At 44.8% G+C, this 24,235-nt stretch overlaps 2 protein-coding genes across 3 annotated transcripts in view; one reads left to right on the forward strand and one right to left on the reverse strand.

The window, feature by feature from the left end:
- The window catches only part of AVL9 (AVL9 cell migration associated), a 67,741-nt gene extending 64,137 nt beyond the window's left edge, over positions 1-3,604 (reverse strand). Inside the window, exon 1 of the mRNA XM_065399455.1 lies at positions 3,480-3,604. Within this exon, the coding sequence (XP_065255527.1) occupies positions 3,480-3,575 (96 nt within the window). The 5' untranslated portion in view covers positions 3,576-3,604. The remainder of the gene's footprint in view (positions 1-3,479) is intronic.
- Positions 3,605-15,087: 11,483 nt separating this feature from the next.
- LSM5 (LSM5 homolog, U6 small nuclear RNA and mRNA degradation associated) lies at positions 15,088-21,273 on the forward strand. 2 transcript variants are annotated; one of them, XM_065398928.1, is made up of 5 exons: positions 15,088-15,301; positions 18,042-18,137; positions 18,393-18,420; positions 19,381-19,453; positions 21,012-21,273. In XM_065398928.1, exons 1-5 carry the CDS (start codon positions 15,256-15,258, stop codon positions 21,042-21,044), a joined length of 276 nt encoding a protein of 91 aa, XP_065255000.1. In that variant the 5' UTR covers positions 15,088-15,255; the 3' UTR covers positions 21,045-21,273. The 2 variants fall into 2 exon arrangements, with proteins under 2 accessions (XP_065255000.1, XP_065255001.1); XM_065398929.1 differs by lacking the exon at positions 15,088-15,301 and adding an exon at positions 16,936-17,466.
- The last annotated feature ends 2,962 nt before the right edge of the window (positions 21,274-24,235 follow it).

Here is a 24,235-nt window from a genome sequence, read left to right on the forward strand (position 1 = left end):
TTTCATATGAATTTTCTGAAAAAATATAAAAGAACCTCACAGATCACAGTACTTGAAAAGTTTCTCCAGTGAGCAGGGTTCCAGTAGCAGAGTGAAACTTCCAGTCATCAATAATCACATCGTTTTCATTCTGCTGCTGCTCCTGTAGGCAGAGGGAAGGGCAACAGAAAGGGAAGAGAGGATACCTCTCTCCCCCAACAGAATGCTGAAACCACAGAAGACAGAAGACAAAAGTACATGTGACTCCAAGCTCCATTCCCTCTAAGCAACTGGGGGCAATATGTGCTGGCTTTTCTGCTAACACCCAGTGTCCATCTTCCATAACAGCCACTGTCTAGCCGGTGTCTGATAAATATTGCAAGCCCAAAAAGAATCTAATTATTGTTATAGCAACTGATCCTGGAAACACATACCTGAGAGTAAATTTACTCATGTGAATAGCCCCATTAAATCAGGCCTATAGTAATCAAAAATGTTCAAAATATTTGATTTGATTAAAATATATTTGGGTCATCCAAAACATCTATTGATTAGTAATGCTTGTGCTAGATGAATGCTTTTTAGCTTCAGCCATTGTTAGTAAGATCAGAGGAGAAGTTCTATGGGTTCTTCTTTTTTTGTTTTGTTTTCTACCTACCATACTGTGTGGTGTCAGAACATATCCCAAAATATTAACAGTGTGTCTTTGGTGCCTTAATGAAATGAGCTGGTGGCTTCAGACCAATCCTCAGATAATAATAGTCCACATCATAGAACACACCATCACAATTGGTATCCTTGTTGACAGTCTCAGCAGAGGCCAAAGACAGTATAGGCACAGAGACTGAACTATACAGTACTCTCATTTTTAGAAATGATCCTTCCAAGACAGCATGGACATAAACTGATGGAGTAGGGAACCTTGCAATGCCATTGTCCATGCTGAATCAGTCCTGTAGATAAATGGATGAGGGAATACTCTATGTGTCAAGCTGCAACACTTCAGAAATACAAAATTCATTTCCCCCCCAAATATGCTGTAAAAAATAAATTGCCTACAGAACAGTTATCACCTTGAGGGTAAAGTGCAACCTGTAAAGAGTGTGAACATTGGAGAAAATGAGAAGAAGGAGGGGGAAAAAGAAAAAAAAAAAAGGACAAAAAGAATGATACTTAGAACTGTTTGTGTTAAGAAAAAACATTAATAACTTTCACTGACATAACAAGAGTTCACAATATAACTGAAAAAATGCTTACTATAACTACTGACTGAGCTTTGGAAACCTTTACTCAGTAGAAATAGTCTAACTATGGCTTTCACTGAAGATAAAGATATGCAGCCTAATTTGATGACTGTTTAGGTAACAAACAAAAGACAGTACTATTTAAGAGTTTTTTATTGGGAGTAGAGATGAGAGAGGTTGTCCAGGATTTCAAGAGTTGAGATGAGATATATCTAAACTAATCTCACCAACCTAACTTCATTTTAAAAATCAATAAACAAATGTACATTAAAGGACAACAGTAATTCAGCATTAGGCCATTTAACACTGTTATGCAATGTAGTAATGTCTGCCAATTGCTGGATTGCAAATCTGGACATAGCACTGGCTGTCTTGACAGGGAGAGGACAGGAGAAGCAACTCTGAACACTCCATTTATGATTCTCCCTTTTGATACCCAAAAGAATCTACAAGAGACATTCCAGACTCCAGCGATCATACACACCTTAGAAATTTAAATACCATGATAAAAAAGCTCTTTTAGTTAAACAATGGAACAATAAGGTGCAAAAGATGAACAGTCATTGCTTTGTGGCACAGGAACTGTATGAACAGGCCAAAAAACCACACAGGTTTGGACCAAAATCCTGCACTGCATCATTGCTCTGAAAAAGGTACAGGGAGAAGTACGAGAATTCAAGGAGTATAAAGTATGATGCTCTTTCCCCTTACATTCCACATTAAACAACTGTAAAAAAAAAAAATCATAATATAGTGGAGGAGAAGGATATACATACTTAACATTTAATACAAGCTTAATATTCTGAAGCCACTGAACTATTTATCCTTTTGTTATGCCTGTGATGTTGCAGTGACATATTGGGCTATCAGAGGCAGAAGGTGGAGTAAGCTAGAACTTATCCAACTCTTGTTTTTTTAAGCTGTCCTGCATTTATAAATGCTCATCTGTTCCAATACCTTTTTTTAAAATCTCTTTCTTTACCTTTTGGGACATTCCCATTCCCTACAGCCCATTCCTGATCAGTATCTATTATTGTAAACAGCTATTTTAGTTTAAAATATTTTTGTCTGCATAGTCAAATCCTATTCTGCCAACTCTCTTTAAGATCACTTTATCCTCAGAATGAAATCCTTAAATCTGAAATTAGAGAAAATCATTTATCCATCTGAATAAATATTAACTTTGGTATAGCCAACATTTACCAACTAAGCAAACTGAGTCATTGCTTCTCTAAGGACTAATTCTTCTCAGAGGCCAGTCGGAGCAAATGCAGCCTCACCCACAAGTTTTGTATTGGTTTCTACTGGAATATCTTTTTTTTTTCTTAAATATTCAAGCATACACACTGACAAAAAAGCACTGCGCGGCCAACAAGAAAACCCAGAACCTTAGGACCTAGATGTCATATGTATCTTCATAACCAGTTTCTACAGTTGAAGATTGGGCGGGGGGGGGGGGGGGTAGAAGAGGAGAGTGCATGAGAGAAAGAGAAAGAAACCAGTATGGTACATGGAACTGAAAAATAACAAATAATAAATGCACAGAGTAACAGACCTGTTAAATCCCATGCATCCTTTGGGGCCCCAATTTTATTACCCTTATTCATGCTGGGGAGTACCAACCTCACAGAAGTACTCACACTAAACTCTATGGGACTGCTCACCAAAGTAAGTACTACTCAAGGAAGGAAGGGTGACAAATCAGGCACCCAAATTAGTTCTAGGGACAGTATTAAAAGTCTCTTTGGTGATGAACGGATTTTGCTGTATTTGTCAACCAAGATTTTCAATAAATGAGTGAAACTTCCAAATCTCAATGTATATGGTCTCCCCCACGCAGTGTGAGACACACAGCAAATGACCCCTGCCAAAAAAATAATAATAATAATGCAGGCACACTTTTATCTTTCATCCTGGTGCTGAAAGACACACGCACAGAGACAGGAAGAGGGGCCCAGAAGTGGACGGGGCTAGATGTGGGGTGTGAAGGTGAAGGGAAGGGAAGATGTGCGTAGGGAAGGGCAGAAGGATGGAGGGAGGAGGGGAGCAGATAAAGAACTGAAGACGGCGGGGGGATAAGCAGATGTTGTCGGAAGGGGGTGAACAGAGGTGAAAGCCGGGGCGGGGGGGGGGGAGAGGAAAGGGTGAAAGGCGACGGAGGGAGGCTGTGGGGAAGGGGGCGGAGGAGGAAGCACAGGGCAGGAAGCAATGCAGGCCGGAGGGAGGGGGCAGGGGAGCCCGGGCCTCTCCCCTCACCTGGCAGCCCTTCTTGTGGTGGAACCCGACCACCACGATGTGCAGCACCGGCCCGCGCTGGCTGCTGGGCGGCGGGGGCTTCCCCTGCGTCTCCATGGAGCCCCGCGGCGGCCTCTCAGGAGGATGTTTACAGCGGGCCGGGCTCCTCTGCGCGCCCCGCCTCCCCCGCGCAGGGGCCGACGCGGAATAAGCCCCGAACCGGTCAGGGGCGCTCCACACCCCTTGCCTGTGCCTTCCTCCTCCGCTTCCGCAGCGCCGCAGCCGGCCCGCCCCTCCCCGCCGGGGGTGGAGCGGGGAGGGGGCGGTGCAGGGCACCAGGGCCAGCCGCCTCCCTCCTGCTCTGAGTCCTTCTCCACTTGCAGCTGCTGCCTGAACCTTCCCTCGCCTTCCTCTTCTCCTTCCTTCCATCCTGCTCTCTCTCTCTCTCTCTCTCGTCTTCTCAGGCTGGAGAAGGACGGGGGCTGAGAAGGGGCTACTGGGCCAGCGGCATGTGACACCACCCATTTGGTGGCCGTACTGTACCCTCCCGCCTACACACACCGTTGGAAGCTTATTCTGCCTACTTTCACATGAGGCCTGATGACGAGCTGTCAAGTAGTTGCTGAAAAAACGGGGGTAAAGAGTGACATTCTCAACAGGTTAAAATGACCACTCTGAAATATTTGCAGTCATTTATTTTACGTTGGTGATGATATATATTATTTCAAGGCATAAAATTGGGTTTCTTTGTGAGGTCAAAGCATTACAACAACCATCTAAAGGCTAAAACAAGCAAATAATACATTTGTACAGGAATCATTGAAAAGTAATAAGACAGGTGACATTTTTAGTTAACATCATTATCATCATCATGATCTCTGTTGAGAGTGCATGGGTTACCACAGTCTTCATTGCCTTGAACTTGGCATGTACATAGTTCTGTGCAGGGAAGACTATAGACATAGTTGATTGTGCAGCAAGCCCCTACTGGTATAGGCACAAATAAGGTCTTGTAGAAGCTCCGAAGCCATTGGGCTCTAGAAGAATACAGGAAGTAATTCATCATCCACATTTTCCCATCCATGTTGCAATGGTGATCCAATATCTTGTTTACCGACGTGTGAAGACATCCAAATCTTTGTTTGCCAAGATGTTTTGACATAATCTTCAAAAGTGTCCTCACATGGTGGGAGTTTGGCCAGCGACTTATCCTTTATGATGGCTAGATTGAGGCACAAGCAATTCAGGTCTCTGTGGTTCTTTTTTTTTTCTTGGTATGGTCATACGGCACTGCTACCAACTTCCTTGCTGCAGAAATTCGGACTTGTCCAATGCTCTCTTTCAATTTGACAAGTAAGTTCCCTTTGGTTTGACATTAAACACAGATTTTTCCCCCCAATACCAAATAGGAATGACAGAATCATTCCCCTCTGGTGTTATCTGGACTAGTGATCTGCTAGGTCACTCCAATCCTTGACTCTGGGAGCCAGCCTTACCCTGCTCTGCTGTGAGAACCCCCACTCCTGGGCTGTTCACGCACGGCCTCTGGCATGTAAGCTGCTCCTTGGATTGTGCAACCGAATGACACTAGCCAATATCTCCGGTCCTAGACACAACCCTAGGAACTTCCATCTTGCAGTGTCCAGTTATGCCCGCTGGACGCAGCAAGCTTATATGAGTTTGTCAATTTAACAAAGAAATTGATATGTACCAGGCTTGTTATCCCAAGGGGAGTCTCTGACACGCTTCAAACCAAACACACTGCTTCAGGTAGAAGAAACAAACAGATTTATTAACTATAAAGATAAATTGTAAGTGATTATAAGTCAAAGCATAACAAGTCCGACTTAGTCAAATGAAATAAAAGCAAAACGCATTCTAAGCTGATCTTAACATTTTCAATGCCCTTACAAACTTAGATACTTCTCACCACAGGCTGGCTGGTTGCTCTTCAGCCAGGCTCTTCCCTTTGATCAGCGCTTCAGTCACTTGGTGTGGTGTCTGTAGATGTAGGTGGAAGAGAGAGGAAAGCATGGCAAATGTCTCTCCCCTTTATCATGTCCTTTCTTCCCTCTTGGCTTCCCCCCCCCTTCAGAGTCCGGTGAGCATTACCTCATCGCAGTTCCAAACTGACTAAAGGAAGTGGGGTGACTCCCTTGAGAGTCCCACAGATCCTTTTGTTGCTGCCTAGGCCAGCGTCCTTTGTTCCTGTGAGGCTGGGCTGGGTTTGTCCCATACATGCCCTGATGAGGTGTGAATTGCCTCTCAGCTCTTGGAGAGTTTTTGCCTGGGCTTATTTTAAGACATGAAGATACATTTTCAGCCTCATAACTACATACATGAAATTATAACCTATAACCTTACTATAACATTACTTGTAACAATTACTATAACATCACTATAACAACCATGATCAGTGCATCATGAGCCTTCCGAAGATACCCAACATGACAAACTTTGCATTGGATACCACACAATTGTTTTATAAAGATGAACATGGGGGTGTAGGGTGTTTCCCCAAGGTACAGAGCGTCATACAGGCCCTCAGTCATTAAGCTCCCCTGTAGAAATCAGATGAAAAGACTGTTTCTAAAAGCATAAAAAAAATGCTCCAGGAAAATCTCAGCATTAACACAATACCCAAGGGCTCAAACTATAACAATAGATTAAAGCCTATAATTACATAATATTTCTCAGCTTCAACAGAATTCTATTATATAGAAAATATACTTTAGGGAACAAAAAACTCCAGAGAATAATCTGCCCTAGCAGCCAAATGATTAGTTATTAGGCCTTTTCTGTCTCACTTTTTTTATTGTTATAATTTCAAGAAAGAAAAGTGATATGAAATATTAGCCATTGTCTCCTTTAGTGAGAGCTACATCACTCAATACTATAAAAAGGGCAGGGGAATACCTACTTTTCATATTCAGTTCATCAAAGAAATGAAGTGTGAAACTGCTCTCACTGCTATGTGATGTAGACGTTGGATAAATCCTAATGATTTTTTTTCATTGTTCAAAATTCTCTTTCCTGCTATGTGAGGCAATAGAAAGGATAAAAAATTGTTCTGCAAAATGCCAGACCATGTAATAAAACAGGGAGCCTGCTGCTATATCTTAAAGCAACTTGCTTGCCATATTCCCTGCATATTCTGCAGCTCGCCCTATTCATTTTGTACCCGTGTACTTATGAAAGAGGAAGGGAGGTGGATGTTGTGATATTCACAGTTGGAACAGTCACAGACACATGCAAAGTGCATCTTCCTTATGGAATTTACTCACTCTGTGCATAGCTAATATACAAACAACACAATTAACCATATGTTAACCATAGCCCTCTTATGCTTAGCTGTAATATTTTAATAATATTGACTGCTACTATACTGTTGGCACAATAATTAGAGGGACTTTCTTTATCTGTTACTGCATTCTTAATTAATGACAACCAGGAACTGCCAACTCTTTTTTATTTGCAGTGATGCTTCTTTAATGGATATGCTTTAAATCAAATTTATCTGATTAGAAACACATTTCCACATCCACTATAATATTATCTTAGTTGAAGTCTCAAACATACATTTCTATTTCTCAGATAAAGGCTTAAATTCAGCAGAATTTTATCTTCAGCTTTTCCACTGCAAAAGATTTTGGAATATGCTTTTGCACGTAATTCTGCTCATTTGCTAGTAGTGTGACCATTTGCAGAATTAATTAGTGTAGGATTTGTATTTGGTTCTAGTTTAGACAAATTAGATGTATGGAGATAGGGCATATCACAGGGTGAGCTGGCTTTTAGAGGAGTTGGGACTCAGCTGCACCTGCGCCAAGCTTAGTTCACCTCCCCAGATGAATGAAATGAGAGCAAAAGGGTCACATGATGGACAGCATGTGACAAAAACAAAAAAATTGCCTTCTGGGATTGAAGAGCAGATAGTGAGCAGAAAGGAGAGTTGTGAGCATTGTTCTATAGAGTGGGAGGCTGGTCAGGAAAAAGCCTCTGGGAGCTAGTCTATGTTGGTCAGGGGAATTCTTTGAGTTTTGTGTTTAAACAACAAATTGTGCCCTGAGATAAGGGCCTGAAATAGACTTGTGTGTGTCATTCATTCCTCTTTGGACTGGTGAGACAGCCTCCAGTGTACAAGGGAAATGGAGGGGAGGAAGGACAAGGAAGTTAGTGATAGCAGAGGGTGGAGTTCAATAGTATGTCTGCATGTTCTACAGAGTATGAGGAAGTCAAAACTTATTTTATACAGACACAACATCTCTATTTGGATATTTAAAATACCCAAGGAGGCATCAGTTAAAAAAACAAACAAAAAAGATAATTAGAAAAAGTCTGCAACTTTGTTAAAAATTACAGAAAAAGGCAATGAGGCAAATGTTGGAAAAAATACAAAAGTACAAACAAAGGCTCCTATCCTGCACAAGCTGAGCGTTAAGTACATGAGTAATCCCATAACTTTAATGGGACTGTTCAAATGCTTAAACCTAAGTATATATGTCAACAGAGAGAATTGTGAGCATTTAACTCTAAATTCCTACAATTCCCTAAGAAGTGTGCGGGTATCCCACAATACAGTATTATTTCTCACAAGGGAGCATTCCTGAAGATGGCGTGGAAGACCCTGGGATGGCTTCCTACAGTGCAGTATGCCTTCTGCAATACAAATTAACACTGTCTGGACAGAATGCATTGGCACCAACAACCGTGTGTGAACACACTCTGCTGAAATAGTTTTGTTGTTGACACTGTATTGGCTGAACTTTTGGTGGTAAACTTTCTAGTATGGACAAGGCAAGGTTTAAAAACTTTTTAAAAATAACAAAATAAAAGAAAATGAAAAATGAAGTTTTACACATACAAGACAATAGGAAAGGCTAAAAAAGTGCCTTCCACTGCACCTTTCTCCCACACTTATGTTGTCTGCTTGGTTCTACTATTAAAAGTAGCTGAGCATCCACAATTCCTGAAAGGCGTGCACCACTTCAGAGTCAGTAGGACTAGTCAAAATATTTAGTACCATCATCACACTTCAAGCATTGCCACTTTGGATGCCAATCCAAGATGGGGCACCCGTGTGCATCTTTAGCTTGTAAACTCTTTTTGAGTTGGGACTGTTTATAGTTTGTGTACATGCATATTGTTAGTGCTAATAGGGTGACCAGATGTCCCGATTTTATAGGGACAGTCCCGATATTTGGGGCTTTGTCTTATATAGGTGCCTATTACCCGCCACTCCCTGTCCTGATTTTTCACCCTTGCTATTTGGTCACCCTAAGTGCTAACCAAATTAAATGACAAAAAAACTTGGCTAACGCAGAGTTAAGGTTGCCCAGTGATGTCTCATGCCCTAACAGAATGTAGGAGAATGCATAACTTAAGCTTCTGAAAATCAAGAAATGAAAATGTAAGGTGACACAAATGTAAAAACTCTGAAAACTAGGAAATACAAAGTTATGCTTCCCCATGCAACACAGTCTTCACTCTGCTCTCCCAAGAGTTGGCAATAGCCACGGGAATTGATTAAAGGCTTGTCTACACTTACATTTCATAGTGCTCTAACTTGCTGGCTCAGGGGCAGGGCCGGCTTTAGCAAGAGCGGGGCCCGATTCCTGGGGGCGGGGCTTTCAAGGAATTCCAGGAATCGGGCCCCGCTCCAGCCGGGGTCGAGGGGCTTGGGTCCGGGCCGAAGCCGCTGGGGCCGGGTCCAGGGGTGCTCGGCCGGCGCACTCGGCCGGGGCCGGCACCCCGGTGCCCCAGCCGAGCCGGGCTGGAGCCGCTCGGGCCGGGGCCGGGCGTGCTCGGCTGGCGCGGGGCCGGAGACGCAGGGCCGGGCTGGCGCGCTCGGTCGGAGCCGGGGCCTGCGCCCCGGGGCCCGAGCCGAGCCGGGCCAGAGCCGCTCGGGCTGGAGCCGGAGGTGCTCGGCCGGGGCCGGGCCCGGGCCGGAGCCGCGGGGCCAGGGCCGGGCCGGTGCGCTCGGTCGGAACCGGGGCCGGCGCCCCGGGGCCCGAGCCGAGCCGGGCCGGAGCCGCTCGGGCCAGGGCCGGGGGTGCTCGGCCAGCGCCGGGGCCGGGCCAGAGCCGCAGGGCCGGGGCGACGCGCTCGGCCGGAACTGGGGCTGGCACCCCGTGGCCCGAGCTGACCTGGCCCGGAGCAGCTCGGGCCGGGGGTGCTTGGCCGGGGCTGGGCCCGGGCCGGCGCCGTGGGGCCGGGGCCGGGCCGGTGCCCCGGGGCCCGAGCCAGAGCCAGAGCCGCCGGGGCCGGGGGTGCTCGGCTGGAGCCGGACTGGGCCGCGCCTCCCCGGATCCCTCCTCGTGCCCCCCCCCCGTTTACCTGCTGCCGCCTGCCCCTGCTTGTTTTCAGACTTCCCGCGAACATCTGATTCGTGGGAAGCAGGGGAGGGGGAGGGGGAGGAGCAGGGGGCGGAGCGTTCAGGGGAAGGGAGGAGGGGAAAGTGATCTGGGGGTGGGGTGGACAGCTGCGGGGCCGATTCAGCGGAATCGGCTGAATCGGCCTAAAGCCGGCCCAGCTCAGGGGGGTGAAAAATCACCCCCCTGAGCGCAGCAAGTTTGAGAGCTTTAATGTGCAAGTGTAGACCCAGCGCTCAGAGCTAATCCCCTCATGGAGATGGATTACCAGGAGTGCTGAGAGAGCTCTCTCCCAGCGCTCATGTGCGACCACACTCGCACTTCAAAGCGGTGCCATGGGAGCGTTCCCGCGGCAGCGCTTTGAAGTTTCCAGTGTAGACATACCCTAAGAAAGAATTATTTGCTTTGAGCCTTTCCCCCCGCCCTTCAACTCAACTTTCCTCCTTGCCACTCCATGCCTCTTATAAGCTTGGAGGGGCCATGGAGAGGTGGGAAGGTTGTTGGGCTGTGAAGTGTGCCTATAACAGTCAGAGATAGGAAGGGGCTGAAGAATGGAGATGCAGAGTTCCTACCCCAAACCTGGGCCCAGTATATGGGGAGGGACCTCTCCCTATCTATTTGCAGCACAGGAGGCTGAGAGGTGTGAAGTAGCCTCAATTAGATTTTTCTCAGCAAACATCCCATGGAGATGAATACAGCTTGAAACAGTAGGTCTGAGATGTATGAACTGCACCATTCATCTCAGTGGGTGTTCTCATGCTGCTCCTCAGGGCTAGTCTACACTGGCAGCGCTTTAACGTGCCTTGTGTGGTCGTGGCACAGTGCTGGGAGAGAGCTCTCCCAGCACTCTAAAAAACCCACCTCCACGAGGGGTGTAGCTACCAGCGTTGGGAGAACTGAAACTTGCTGCACTCAGGGGTGTGTTTTTTCACACCCCTGAGCCAAAAAGTTGCAGCGCTGTAAATTGCCAGTGTAGACAAGCCCTCAGTCTCAGTACTTGTGAACCTGTCCTATGCACGTAGGGCACATCTACACTGGCAAAGTTACATGACCGGCAGTTACAGCGCCGCTCAGAGAGCACAGAAGGAAAACCGCTGTTGTGCGTTCACGCTGAGAGCTGCCTGTGCAATAACCTGTTCACACTTGCGGCACTTGCAGCGCTATTCGGAGCAATGCACTATGGGCAGCTATCCCACAAAGCACCTCTTTCTCTTTTGCCACTAAGAGTTGTGGGAAGGTGGAGGGGGTCGCGGGGCCTCCTGGGTCCTGTCCCAATGCCCCGTGAGGCATTGCTTCGCATTCCAGCAATCTCTGTGCTTCCATCCACATTTGGAGCCATCTTTTAAGGGTTTGTGTACTGCGTGCCCTGCCTCTTTCAGGCTGCAGGATTGGATCCCGAACTGCTGACCAGTATGCTGCTCACTCTGACCAGCATGTCACGAGTGGCAGTGGAGTTATTCCTTAAACTACAAAGGCAAGAGAAGTGTGACATTGATCATGCCACAAGTAGGAGCTCTGACACAAGATTGCTTGTGGCATTCATGGAGGTGCTGACCACAGTGGGACGCTGCTTTTGGGTTTGGGAAAGAAGCACTGAGTGGTGGAATCACATCGTGATGCACGTATGGGATGACGAGCAATGGGTGCAGAACTTTTGCATGAGGAAAGCCACATTCATGAGACTGTGTGATGAGCTCACCCCAGCCCTGCGGTGCAAAAACACGAGAATAAGAGCTGCCCTGTCACTGGAGAAGCGTGTGGTGATTGCACTGTGGAAGCTGGCTACTCCAGACTGCTACTGATCAGTCGCTAACCAGTTCGGAATGAGAAAGTCAACTGTTGGAGTCATGTTGATGGAAGTGTGCAGGGCCATTAATCACATCCTGCTCTGAAAGACTGTGACTCTGGACATTGCGTGACATTGTGGATGGCTTTGCACAAATGGGTTTCCCTAACTGCGGAGGGGCGATTGATGGCACGCATATTCCAATTCTGGCACCAGACCACCTAGCCACCAAGTACATTAATCGCAAAGGGTATCAATGGTTCCCCTGGCGCTTGTGGATCACCGTGGGCATTTCACAGACATTAACGCAGGCTGGTCCGGAAAGGTGCATGACGCACGCATCTTTTGGAACACTGGCCTGTTCAAGAAGCTGCAAGCAGGGACTTTCTTCCCAGACCAGAAAAGCACCGTAGGGGAAGTCAAAATGCCCATTTTGATCCTGGGAGACCGCGCCTACCCCTTAATACCATGGCTTATGAAGCCATACACGGGGCAACTTGACAGCAGCAAGGAGCAGTTCAACAACAGGCTAAGCAAGTGCAGAATGACTGTTGAGTGAGCATTTGGCCGTTTAAAACCCCACTGGTGATGCCTGTATGGGAAGCTGAACATGGCTGATGACAATATTCCTACGCTTATAGCCACATGCTGTGCGCTCCATAATATTTGGGAAGGGTGAAAGCTTCACTCAGGGCTGGACCGCAGAGGCTCAGCGCCTGGAGGCTGAGTTTGAACAGCCAGAGACCAGGGCTATTAGAGGGGCACAGTGCGGGGCCATAAGGATCAGGGTGCCTTGAGGCAGCCATTTGAAGCTGAAAGCCACTAATATTTGTTGCTATGCTTGGGATTGCAGTGCTTGTAATGCTAGGAGGTGATTGGTGCACATGATGCAAGAAGGGGGCTTAACATAATTGTATGTTGCTTTGCAGTGCTCTTTTTGCTTTCACTTAATAGAATAAAGATTGCTTTCAAACCAACACAATTCTTTTATTAAAAGACAACTGGAGGAGAGAGTCAAATGAAAAAAGTAATCAGCAGGGAGGGAGATGGGGGATGGGAGAAGGGAAGATCTCAAGAGGAGGAGGGGTCCTGGGACGGCTACAGATTTGTGTATGTCCAGGGATCATACCCAGCCTTCTCCTTTGGAGTACAATGCAGTGGGTGCTGTACTTCAGCTGGGCCAAACTGCAGAGGGTTGGGTGTTGAGTGTAGTGGGAGTCCACAGTGCTGGACTGTGAGGAGGGAGCAGTGGAATGCTGCGGGTCGAGTGGAGCCAGGAGGTTGATAACAGTGTGTTGGCAGTGTGTGGGGGGCGCATGAGAAAGAGTTTTGTGACAGCGGCTGCAGGGAAGGGCGGGCATGGCGCTGCTCGGTTTGAAGAGCTAGTATCGCCTGGAGCGTGTCCTCTTGGTGCTCCATAATGTTTAGGAGCCGCTCTGTGGCTTCTTTCTGGTGTGCTGCATTCTCCTTTTGGTCCCTCTTCTCACTGTCCCGCCACTCCTTCAATTCCTTTTTCTCGGCGGCGGAGTGCATCATAACATCACGCAGAAATGTTCTTCTTGGCCGCTTTCTAATTCTGAGCAGCCATTCTGCCATTGATAACAAAGAGGGAGGCTGGGCTCCCAAGGTCATCTCTGTGAAGTTTAAACACAACATTTTACAGAAGCAGTATTGTTTGCAACACAGACAACACTGATTCAGTCTTTAAAACACAGCCAGTACTCACATACCTGTCACTAACTGGCTGACCCCAGGCAAGCACACATGAGCCACAAGACCCCTAAAATGGTGAGCAGCCGCAGGGGCAGGGGAAATCACTCTTCCCGGACCCTGCTGTACACTGGGCACGTGGCTCTAGGGGGCACCTGATAATCATTCCTGTCCCCACACTTTCCACAGGATGTGATCATTATGGAAGATATCTCATCACTGAGGGTGATCAGGGAATCAAGGGAGGGTCTTCTCCAAGCCTGCGGCTTCCGCCCTGGCCCCTATGCGGCTCACCTGTATGCAGCAATGGTTCTCCCCACCCACTGTGATGGCACAGTGGCGTGGGAAAGTTACCGTTAATGGGGCAAGAAACAAAGTAGCACTGCCAAGGAACCTGCAGCAGCGGATTGCCCAGTATCTCCACGAGGGTTTCCTGGAGATCTGTGAGGGAGGCTATCGACAGCCTGTTCCACCGCTCAGACTAGGCATGCGGTGGGAGACAAGCCTGCTTTCTGCAACCCTCCTGCCCCCAACAACTCGCTTCAGCAATTCCCAAAATCAGATCCACTTACCAGGGGCCTCCTCTCCTGTTTGCGCTTTGCCAAGATCTGACTGCTGTGACTGGCTAAGCTCCTACGGGGTAGAAAAGAGCTCATGGCTGCATGCATCTCTGGCCTCCAAGTCATCCTCTGCCTCTGGGTCCCCCTCCCCCTCTTCATCCAAGATTTCCTCCTCCTGGCTCGGTCCACTCTCGACTGGCACGTGAGCCAATGAAGTATCCACAGGGGCCTTCGCAGTGGAGGTAGGGTCGCCACTGAGTATCGCGTCCAGCTCTTTGTAGAACCGGCAGCTCGTCGGTGCAGCACTGGAGCGATGGTTTGCCTCCTGCACCTTGTGGTAGGCGTTCCGCAGCTCCTTCACTTTTACCTTACACTGCAATGTGTCCTAGTCATGGCCCCTTTCTATTATGCATCGTGAAATCTGTCCGTAGGTATTGTAATTCCTACGACTGGAGTGCAGCTGGGACTGCACCATAGGCGCCAACATTCCCCGGCGCCGGTGGGTGCTCGCACCCGGCCGCCCTGACTCCACCCTTTCCCCACCCCTGCCCCGCCCCCATTCCAACCCTTTCCCCAAATTCCCCGCCCCAACTCAGCCCCCTCCCTGCCCCTATTGGACCCCTTCCCCAAATCCCCGCCCCAGCCCTGCCGCGTGCCCCCTCATCCCCCCTCCCTCCCAGCACTTGCCACGCAAAACAGCTGTTTCGCGACACAAGCGCTGGGAACCCCATACTCAAATGATCCCAAATTTGGACCAGTAACACTACAGAGAACTGCATGAGGCACACCAAATTTCAAGCCAATCTGAGTAAGCATTAGGAATTTTAGACCACTTAGTAGAGTCAACTTTTAAACAGAACGTGATGCTCAACCTAAACTTAGAGTAGAGCTGGCACTCCGCTATAATATGGTGCTACTCGCCGCAGCCGCTCGGGGTCTCCCCCTCCCTCCCAGGCTCTCAAACCTGGGAGGGAGGGGGGAGATCCCGAGCGGCCACAGCGCGCGAAACCGCTTCTCCCCCTCCCTCCTAGGCTTGAGAGCCTGGGGGGAGGAGGCAGGGCTGGGGATTTGGGGAAGGGGCGGAGTTGAGGCGGGGCCGGGGGTGGGGTAATTAAAAAACGGGGGGGGGAATTGTTTTTGCTTTGGGCGGCAAAAATCCTAGAGCCGGCCCTGGCTGGTCCCCTACAGCCAGAACCTCGGCGTCGCAGCCGCCCGCGCCCGGGGACCCCAGCTACATCACAGCGGGAGCACGATGACTCTGCCATCCATTGGCTAGGGCTGCTAGCGGAGGCAGCTCCGAGAGCTATTCACCCGCCGCCCCCGTTAGCCCTCTCTTCCGATAGCTGCGATTGGTTAGGTCTGGTTTCAATATGGCGGCCAACGCGACTACCAACCCGTCTCAGCTCCTGCCGCTCGGTAACTAGCTCCCCCGCCCAGGGACAGGGTGTCCCGGCTTGCTCCGGTCCGGGCGGGGGCTTTGTTTTTAGGCTGCTGTCGGTGATGCTGGGGGAGGGGCGATCTCAGGCTCCCCTCCTGACGGGGTTGGGGCGGGTCTCGCGGGCCGTTAGTGCCGTTTGAAAGAAGAGGGAACTTGAAGGGCGGTGATGTCTCAAGGCCCGGCCCCGGGACCCGCCCGCCAGACCGCGGCTCATACCCCGCAGCTCCAGGGCGGGAGGGGCAGCGCGCGCTCTGGGCTCCTCCCCGCCCAGGCTGCCGGCAGGTGTATCCCGCCCGCCCCCCCAGCTCTTCAGCGGGCAGCCCGGCAGCACCAGAAGCGGCGGGTGCCCGGGGTGGGGGTGGTTGTTGCTGGAGCCCCCCCCCAATCGGGCGTGTCTGCCGTGCCCCCCAGCGTGTTTTTAACTCGGTGCCGCCGCTAGCCGTGAGGGGCAGAGCGGCTCCACTGGGAGCTGGGGCCGCGATTCGCAGCTCCAGGAGACCCAGCGGCCAGCTCTGGTCCAGCTCGCTCGCTCCGGCAGTCGGAGTCCCCGGACAGCGTCCGTGGGGTGCCCGGCTGCGGCTACGCTCTAACTTTAACTTGTTTAGGCTTAGTGCAGCTGTCTCTCTGCCCGTTGGGGATCATACCCCCAGCTACACGTGTGGAGACCTGCCTGAGGGCTCCGCGCCTCCGCACTTGTCTACTCTTAAAACGCTGCAGAGTGGACAACGGGAGCGGTTCTCCCATTGCTGTAGTTAAACCACCTCCCTGAGGGCTAGTCTAAGGGCTTGTCTACACTGGCACTTTACAGCGCTGCAACTTTCTCACTCAGGGGTGTGAAAAAACACCCCCCTGAGCGCAGCAAGTTTCAGCATTGTAAAGCGCCAGTGTAGACAGTGTACTAGCACTGGGAGCCGAGCCCCTCATGGAGGTGGTTTTTTTAGAGCACTGGGAGAGCTCTCTCCCAGTGCTCTGGTGTGACTACACAAGCCACGTTAAAGCGCTGCCACTTCAGTGCTTTAACTTTGCCAGTTAGTTTAACTAACTAGAAGGGCTACATTGGCACAGCTGCTCTGATGCAGCAGCACCGCTGACAGGAGAAAGCTCTCCCAGTGGCATAATTACTCCACCTTTGTGAGAGGCAGAAGCTGTGATGGTGGGAGAGTTTCCCACTGTTATAGCACTGGTGTGGACAGCGCTTAGGTCACTTAGCGATGCAAGTTACAGGTTTTTTCATACCCCTAAGCAACGTAAGTAATATCAATGTAAGTGGCAGTGTAGACTTACCTTGAGAGGCGGTAGCTAGGTCGATGGACTTAGGTTGCCTTAATGCAGCCCAGGGGTCTGGATTTTTCACACCGCAGACCAAAGTAGTTAAACAGACCTAATTTTCTAGTGTAGACCAGGCTTTGGCTTTTGACTCAGGCTAGTTTGAGTTTATCCCCAGGCTAGCCTATAACCTTTAATTGAAACTGCTAACCAGACTTAAATACTGAGGGCCTGGCTACACTTGCAGATGTAGAGCGCTTAGAGTTACACCAGCCTTCATAGAGCACAGTAGGGAAAGCGCTGTAGTCTGTCCACACTGACAGTGCATTGGCGTGGCCGCATTAGCAGCTCTTGCAATGGCCACAGAGAGCAGTGCATTGTGGTAGCTATCCCAGCATGCAAGTGGCTGCAACATGCTTTTCAAATGGGGGGGGGGGGGGGTGGAGTGTGACAGGGAGTGTGTTGTGTGTATGTGGGGGGAGAGCATGTCAGCATGCTGTCTTGTAAGTTCAGACAGCAGCAGACCTCAAAATAACTTTTCCTTATATAAGATTCTATTTCTCCCAAAGATTTTCTAGAATCAGGAACATTAAGAAAAAACGGTTTATGATTAATAGGATACAGAAGGAAAATGTGTTCAAGGTTCCTAAAACGTAAATTCTTGATATATCTGGAAAGTGCCTATCACATTGTGGGCACTACCAAAACATATGAACAGTAATAATAATATTCTACCTGCACCACAAAGTCAGTTGCTACATACTTAAGCTTGGGAGGATTATATTTTTATCCCTAAATATTGGTAAACATTGATTTCACTGTACACAAACTGATGAAAACAATATTTCCATCGATACTTGAAATTTACAAGGGCAAAGTAAGAAAAATGTTACTTGAGAACTTATTAGAGTTTGCTATAAGGATATTTGTATATTTTGACAATTTATTTTTACATTATAAAGCTTTAAGTTTTTGAATTTCAGTGTCTGTCATTAAATAATTGTCAGATCCGCCATAATTTACTGTAGCTGTGAAAATGTAAATGGATTAAAAATTGGGGTGGGGAGAAATGCTTAAAGCCCATAATTTTGCAAAGCTGTGAAAATTTAGATAAAAATCTAAAAAAAAAAAAAAAAAAAGTTAAAAATAAACAATCTGTCAAAATTATAAAAGTGAAAATTAAATTCTGCTAAGCCTATATATATATTTATATAGTGCTCAATATGTTCTAGGTGTTTTACAGATATCTTAGGATGCACCTTATGATTAATAGTGGATATAAAAATAAAAACTATTTTTGCATATAGAGTTTTATAAGTATTCTTGGCAATCATTTTGAATGTGTACAGGTTTGCCACATATTCTTAAAAGGAATGTGTTAAAAAAGATGACCATTTAGTATATGTTTAAGTTTAGTTTGTAATCTTGTATAAAATATTTTCTGATTTACAGAGCTTGTGGACAAGTGTATAGGTTCACGTATTCACATTGTGATGAAGAGTGATAAAGAAATCGTTGGCACACTCTTAGGATTTGATGACTTTGTCAGTATCCTTTAAATGTAATATTTGCTATTTACCAATTTTCTTTTTAGAATAAGCTTAATTATTTAGCTGTTTCTTTGGATATTTTGAATTAGGTGGCTAGAATGAATGCTTCTACTTTTTGCATGGATAAATATGCCACACTAGCTGAAATTATTTTAAAAATTAGGCCACACCGTTTTTATAAAATGAAAATACAGGTAAAGTTATTAAATCAAGGCTATTTTAGTTCTTTGTTTTCCTTGACAGTAGACTTCAGACATGGTGTTAGAGGATGTTACAGAGTTGTAAGTATTGCTTCTGTTTTTTTGTGGCTATTTGTGTGCTTTTTTTCTTTTCTTTCCCATTTACAGAAAAAGTATATTGAATTAGGAAGCAAACCATTTTGACCTCTTTAAAACATTTGACACAACTGAGTAATTTAGGTTTCAAATTTAAACTATTTGTAAATAATCCAATGGGGATTCATTCTGTACAGCCAGCTCTTAAATAGCTGTGTGTGGCAGGTGGCAAAGTCAGGTACTGAGTGTGCTTAGCACACCCCAGTATCCATGCTTTGTGGTTTGGCTTTCTATTCTGACTGGTAGGTAACAGGTCATCTTCTAACCAGCTATAGAGCACTTAAAGATGTATTGCCTTTGCAAAAGGTGAAACTTCTTGTACCTCTTCTTCACTGCACAAACAAACAAACAAACAAAAAAAGTGTTTTTGAACTCAGCCTGGTAACTCATGTGAAGGCTATAAATTGCCTTGTCTTTACTAGGATTTCACATTGAGTTAGTTGACTCGGATTAAGGATTTTCTTTTTTTTTTTTTTTTTTTTTGTACTGAAGTTGGCCTCACAGAGTGGCTGTCACACATTTTGTCATATTAAATTTTTTTTAACATTTCCTGTTCAGCACCCTTGACTTTTTTCCCCTGAACTCCATGTTGAATTCTCCATTAGTTTAATGTTTGCTTTGACACATAGGCAAAGAGTTAAAAAGTAGGTGTAATCTGGGATAAGAAAGCATTTGTTACCTTTATCTTGCAACATTATTCATGTTGCCAGTTGAAACTTTTTCATATGTTAAGGGCAGTGGAGGATGTCCCCAAAACTGTATTGTGATTCATCTAAATTCTGTGTTACTCTTGGTAAATAACCCAGCCTATTACAGAGCCGTGTGTAACTACAGCTCTTACCACAAGTCCAGATTTATTTTGTAAACTTTATATACTAAATATTTTTCTTCCTAATATTTGATCAGTGAAATCACACCTGAAGGAAGAAGAATCACAAAATTAGATCAGATCTTGCTAAATGGAAATAACATAACAATGGTAAGTCAGGTGTACTACTTCTTTTTGCACTGGTTCTTAGTATATGTGGAATTCAGTTATTGACTAAATCATTCAAGTAAGATTGAACTCATATTTATTTTAAATTTTAAAAACATGTTCTGACAGAATAATCACATGAAATCTCATACTGTAATCCTAGACTTAAATTTCTTGATTACACATGTTGCATGTTATGTTTTGAAAACAAAAGTGAAAATATAAGCATGAACTTAGTTGTATCTTAACGTACAGTAAACTTAAAACATAATACTCCTGATGCATGCGAATCAGGGCTGAAGCAGTAATTGATTATTGTAGGTCTGATACTGCAGCCAATATTTTATTTTTCCTATTACCTGCTATGAGACTATGGGCCAGATTTTGCACCAGAGAAGCTTAAGGCCCACTGTAATCAGAGGGACTAAGTACTTGCTTAAATGTTGTAGGATGAGGACCTGAATGACTAAAGACTGCACAATAATACCTATCATGGTAATCTGTTTTGTCTATTGTCTTTAAAGAAAAAAACTACTTGTTCAATTTTTGTTTGTTTTTTTTAAACAGAGAGAAATGTCAGTAAAATAAATGATAGTTCCTATATCTTTTTTACATTTCTTTCTTTAAAGTTTATTGAGTTAAAGCATTGCTCTTAAACTGCACTCTGAAGAGAGCACATGGTGCTGTCTTGCCTCTTTGTTACAACTGCATCTGTGAATGTCCAGGCTCTTCATTATAAAGCAAGTCTGTTTGTAAAAGCAGCTGGAAATGAGCAGCCAACCTGTATACCTTTATTTGGGGCTGCTGCTACACAAGAAGAAGAAGAGAGGAGACAGGAGCAGAAAAACTGTTCCTCATTTAGGAAGTGAACTTTATAGTCTGTCTACTTTTAAAAGTGTGCTATTGTGTTTTTAAACTGAAAATCTTCCCACCAACTGAATGCCAAAGAAAAGAAAATCAGTAGCAGTTTTTTATCTAGACATTCCTTTTTATTGTGTTGAATGTTCCTACATTTCTTGGTTTCTCGTTCCTGAAACATATCTAAGCATGCATTTATCTGGTGGCAACAGATTCCCACTGGAGTGAGGAAAAAGTTTTATTCAATCATGACTTGTTGGCTAAAATACATATATAAAATGAGAACATTTACATTGGTAAATGTTCTGCTCAAATACTAATCAGTCATGGTATAAATGATACAAAGTATAGGCTAGAAAATTTCAGAATAGGAGTTTAGCAAGCACAGGAAGTTTCACAACATTTTACTATCTTATAAAAGCTATAATGTCACTCATTTTATCTGATTATTTAGCTGCTCTTTGTAAGAATAGAATTAGGGAGTGATTTAGTTCAAAATGGGTCAGTTTACCTATAAAAGTACACATGTGTTATGTTCTAGTATTACTTTAAATTTTCCATCTGTTTTAAAAATATTTTCAGTAGTGTTTAATAATAAATATGTACAAAGCCATATCTGACAATTCTCACTTTAAATCTTGAAACTGAACGTGTACTATGTTTCTTCATACTGCATCTCTTAAATTGTCCTTTTCTTATACAGCTGGTTCCTGGAGGAGAAGGACCTGAAGTGTAAATTGATTCATTTGTCATCTATGAAGACTCTTGTTATATATTCTGTTATCTCAATGGAGTGCTTTTGGTTTTCATTTTGTTTACATTTAAAGTTGATATTTGATAAAAGGTAAAATTTCCTATTCAGGGAAGATGCATTGCTGATGCTGACTTTGTAAGTTAAAATCATGACTTTATTGTAAAGACCAATCTGCTGTTCAGAATAAAACAAACATTTTCTTTTTGTTAAATATGCTGGTTGGTTTTATTTAATGCAGTAGAAAAGATATCTGCAGTTATAATGATCTTTAAAAATAAAAAATAGGAAGAAACAAGGAACTTGAGATCAGAAAGTTAAGGCTGAGACTCAATCTCTAAGTGGCTCAGAAGCAAAATAGTACCACTCAACAGTAAGTAGATTCTTCTGGATGCTTTTCCTCTTGACCCAGAGGGCTCAGCTCATTGGATGTGATTCCATGTTTGTTAGAGCTTTTCTAAATAAAATAAGAAAATGGTGCAGTCTTTAATGTAATGGACAAGAAACATGGAGATTGGTTCTAAAGTATGCCCCCTGCAGCTTATTACTTCTTTACACTCTTCCCCTTTGGTCTCCTCCTGCCTTGGAGAAAGATCACAGCTGCCTGCCATTACTGCACAGATGTGCAGGAGAGAGGGTAACTAATGAATTGTTGTCGTGGGTAACTAATGAATTGCCCAGTATCACCAGAAAAGGGAAGGAGAATCAGTGGAAAGGGCTTGGTGAAGGAGGAGACTCCAGGGGTCGGAAAGTATGCCAGAGAAATTGTTCTTCTGGACTATGCTGAAGCAAATGATGTCCTTCTACTTTATCTGACTGAGGTAAGCCATGGTCTCTGTTTGCTTGGGATCCTGGCTGAAGTAAGCTGAGGGCAACTTTGTTTAGTCTTAAATGGGGAAAGGCTTTTTTTCAGTAAAACTTCTCAGGGTGTATTTGTTTTGAGAGTGTGAATTATTTTTTGTCCTGCTTAGACTGGCCTGTGAGAGTCAACCTTCAATGGCTTCCTCTGTCCTTCCCCCTCCAGCTTCTGTGATAATGGTTTAATTCCATTTATTGTTTTACAAAAGTGCTAACTTTCTGTTGATTAGAACATTATCTTTACATACTATTTAACCCCAAACTCTCTATTTCATTTACTAAAAATTGATTGTCTTCACTCCTTTTAAATGATACTGGCTCCAGCCAGCACAATTTTCAGTCTTCTTTATCCTCATAGTTATTATCCTAGTCCTCACTCTCCTGACAGTGAAAATAGGCTAGTGCAAAACATACCTCTGAACTGTACCTCATTTTGAAGGATATCACTACTTTTTGTCCCAAAGCTACCTACATTCCACACAAATTTGGACTTGTATTGTTGAAAATTGTTTACATGGGAAATAAAGAACCAGGAAACTTAAAGTTATTTATGCTACATGACTGAATCTCAGAGCATTTTAAAGTTTTCCTGAATATTTTGAGTCTGTCACATGCTGTGTCCCACATTTGGGTATTGGCAGGTTAGAAGGTACCTTGTAGAATCTTGTTCCAAAATCAAGTACTATAAATAGTCGTCTTTATACACAGAGCTTTATTGCACTTGGTGTTTTGCATATATGTTTATAAACTGAACATGCAAATCAGACATTTTGGGAGAGTAAAGTTAGCAGAACTTGGTCCAAATGGAGTTTTGAATGGGAAAGGCGATCAGTATTTGGTCTTTTGTCAGAACATAAAGAGTGAAATGTATAGCATTCTATTCTCTGCAGGCATGAAATGTTCTCATGAGAACTACATTTATATTGTCTCATTCCCTTTTTTTTGCTGTTAGTTTCTTACTATTCATAAAGAGGAAGTGCTAATACTGTGATCTCTGTGAGTGTTTTGGTATACCACTTTCTGCAGTCTGTATATGTTCCTCTTGGTATATTTGTGTGTATGCCTATGGTATTAAATATTCACAGGTCACAAGGGAGCAGAGTTAGTGCTCTGGAGATTACTTGCAACTTTGTGCTAAAGAATTAAAATATTCCGCACCCGTTATTTGTCTTCCAGTGCAGTTTCTCAAACAATATTTATACCACTTGCCATTTTGGAAGTGCAAATAATAAGCTTTTTAATTAAATGAACTATGTATGATGTTGGTTTCTCTGGAAAGCTTGCACTTTAATCACATTGATACTGTACTGTCCCTAGAAATATCTGAGCCAGCATTGCTTTTCAGAACACAATGTTTTAAGTCACCACTAGAGGGGACAGTATCTGAACTAAAATTATACAAGGCTGAGAACCAAAAGGTTTTTATGATGTAGCTTTATAAAATATACAAATCTAAAATTAGGGCTGCACTTTTTGGTCTTAAAAATTAAAGTAGGACTCAGGGATAAAATCAATACATTTTGTTTAATGAATCCAGTTTAAAGTAATATTGACAGTTTTCTTTTGCCAGTTTTTTCAGTGTATGCTATCTGATGTAGTGACTTCCTTAACTTGTCTAGCCAGCAAAACTCTGACGGTACTATTCTCTAATACAGGCACAAGCTTCTTTATACTTCTTGTCTTTCAAGTTGTTGCCCCCCCCTCCCCCCAAAAATCTTGACATAGCAGTTGCAGAACTTCACAAATAAGAACTAGAAAACCCAACAACCAGTGTCTTAACTGAACTGTAATTCAGAGTTTCAGGATTTTAAGTTGATCTCAGTGTTTTATGTAATAATACCTAGCTCTTGTATATTGCTTTCTGTTAGCAGATAAAGATGTGCTAATGGGAAGGGGGTAGGTTTAGCAGATAAAATAAAAAAAGAACAAGTTAAAAATCACTTAGAAAAGTTAAATGCTTGCAAGTCACCAGGGCCTGATGAAATGCATCCTAGAATACTCAAGGAGCTAATAGAGGAGGTATCTGAGCCTCTAGCTATTATCTTTGGAAAATCATGGGAGACGGGAGAGATTCCAGAAGACTGGAAAAGGGCAAATATAGTGCCCATCTATAAAAAGGGAAATAAAAACAACCCAGGAAACTACAGACCAGTTAGTTTAACTTCTGAGTCAGGGAAGATAATGGAGCAAGTAATTAAGGAAATCATCTGCAAACACTTGGAAGGTGGTAAGGTGATAGGGAACAGCCAGCATGGATTTGTAAAGAACAAATCATGTCAAACCAATCTGATAGCTTTCTTCGATAGGATAACGAGTCT

The sequence above is a fragment of the Emys orbicularis genome, chromosome 2, assembly GCF_028017835.1.
Source record: "Emys orbicularis isolate rEmyOrb1 chromosome 2, rEmyOrb1.hap1, whole genome shotgun sequence".
Classification (NCBI taxonomy): Eukaryota; Metazoa; Chordata; order Testudines; family Emydidae; genus Emys; species Emys orbicularis.